At 37.5% G+C, this 685-nt stretch overlaps 1 protein-coding gene across 2 annotated transcripts in view; it reads right to left on the reverse strand.

Moving 5' to 3' along the window:
• padi2 (peptidyl arginine deiminase, type II) overlaps positions 1-685 on the reverse strand; it is a 17,209-nt gene that overhangs the window by 7,482 nt on the left and 9,042 nt on the right. For both annotated transcript variants that reach the window (XM_016230361.1, XM_016230362.1), the window contains exon 2: positions 176-341. In XM_016230361.1, the coding sequence (XP_016085847.1) occupies positions 176-341 (166 nt within the window). The remainder of the gene's footprint in view (positions 1-175; positions 342-685) is intronic.

Raw genomic sequence — 685 nt, forward strand, 5'->3', positions numbered from 1 at the left:
TTAAAATATTTGTGCTAGTATGATGCTTTCAAATACGAGTCTAGTATTTCTGGCTCAGTTTCAAACATTTGATCTTGTTTGAAACTATTCCATAGAATTTTCTTCCAAACGCATTTTTTCTGTGTTTGCTCTTTTTCAAGCACAAAGGTGATTGGATGTACTGTACAGTAGGTACCTTGCTGTCGTTTGCAGTCTCGCTGACTGCATCCATGGTGACGGTGAGGACAGAGTTTGGGGTGAGGGGGTACGGAGCAGCGTTCCTGTCCGCCGGAGGGGTCACCTTGTAATGCACGTTTGGTCCGCATTTTATCGAGAAGGATTTGGACTGCGGAGGGGCACACCTGCAGAAAACAAACATACATACACAGACACATTATGAATTGATCTATTTCACTGTAGGATATTACACAACAGAACTGTATTGCACCATTTCAAACCCAATTTAAATATACACAATCTTTCAAATATTTGGGGTCAGCAGGGATACATTAAGCTGATCAAAAGTGACAGTAAAGAAGTTTAGGTTACAAAAGATATACATTTTAAAGAAATGCTTTTCTTTTGACCTTTCTTTTAATCAAAGTGTATCACGGTTCCCACAAAAATATTAAGGAGTCGTCTTATTTCAACACTGATAATAATAATACAGTATATTAGAATGATTTCTGAAGGATATACTAAGAAT

The sequence above is a fragment of the Sinocyclocheilus grahami genome, unplaced genomic scaffold (assembly GCF_001515645.1).
Source record: "Sinocyclocheilus grahami isolate Dianchi unplaced genomic scaffold, SAMN03320097.WGS_v1.1 scaffold368.1, whole genome shotgun sequence".
NCBI classification, from domain to species: Eukaryota; Metazoa; Chordata; class Actinopteri; order Cypriniformes; family Cyprinidae; genus Sinocyclocheilus; species Sinocyclocheilus grahami.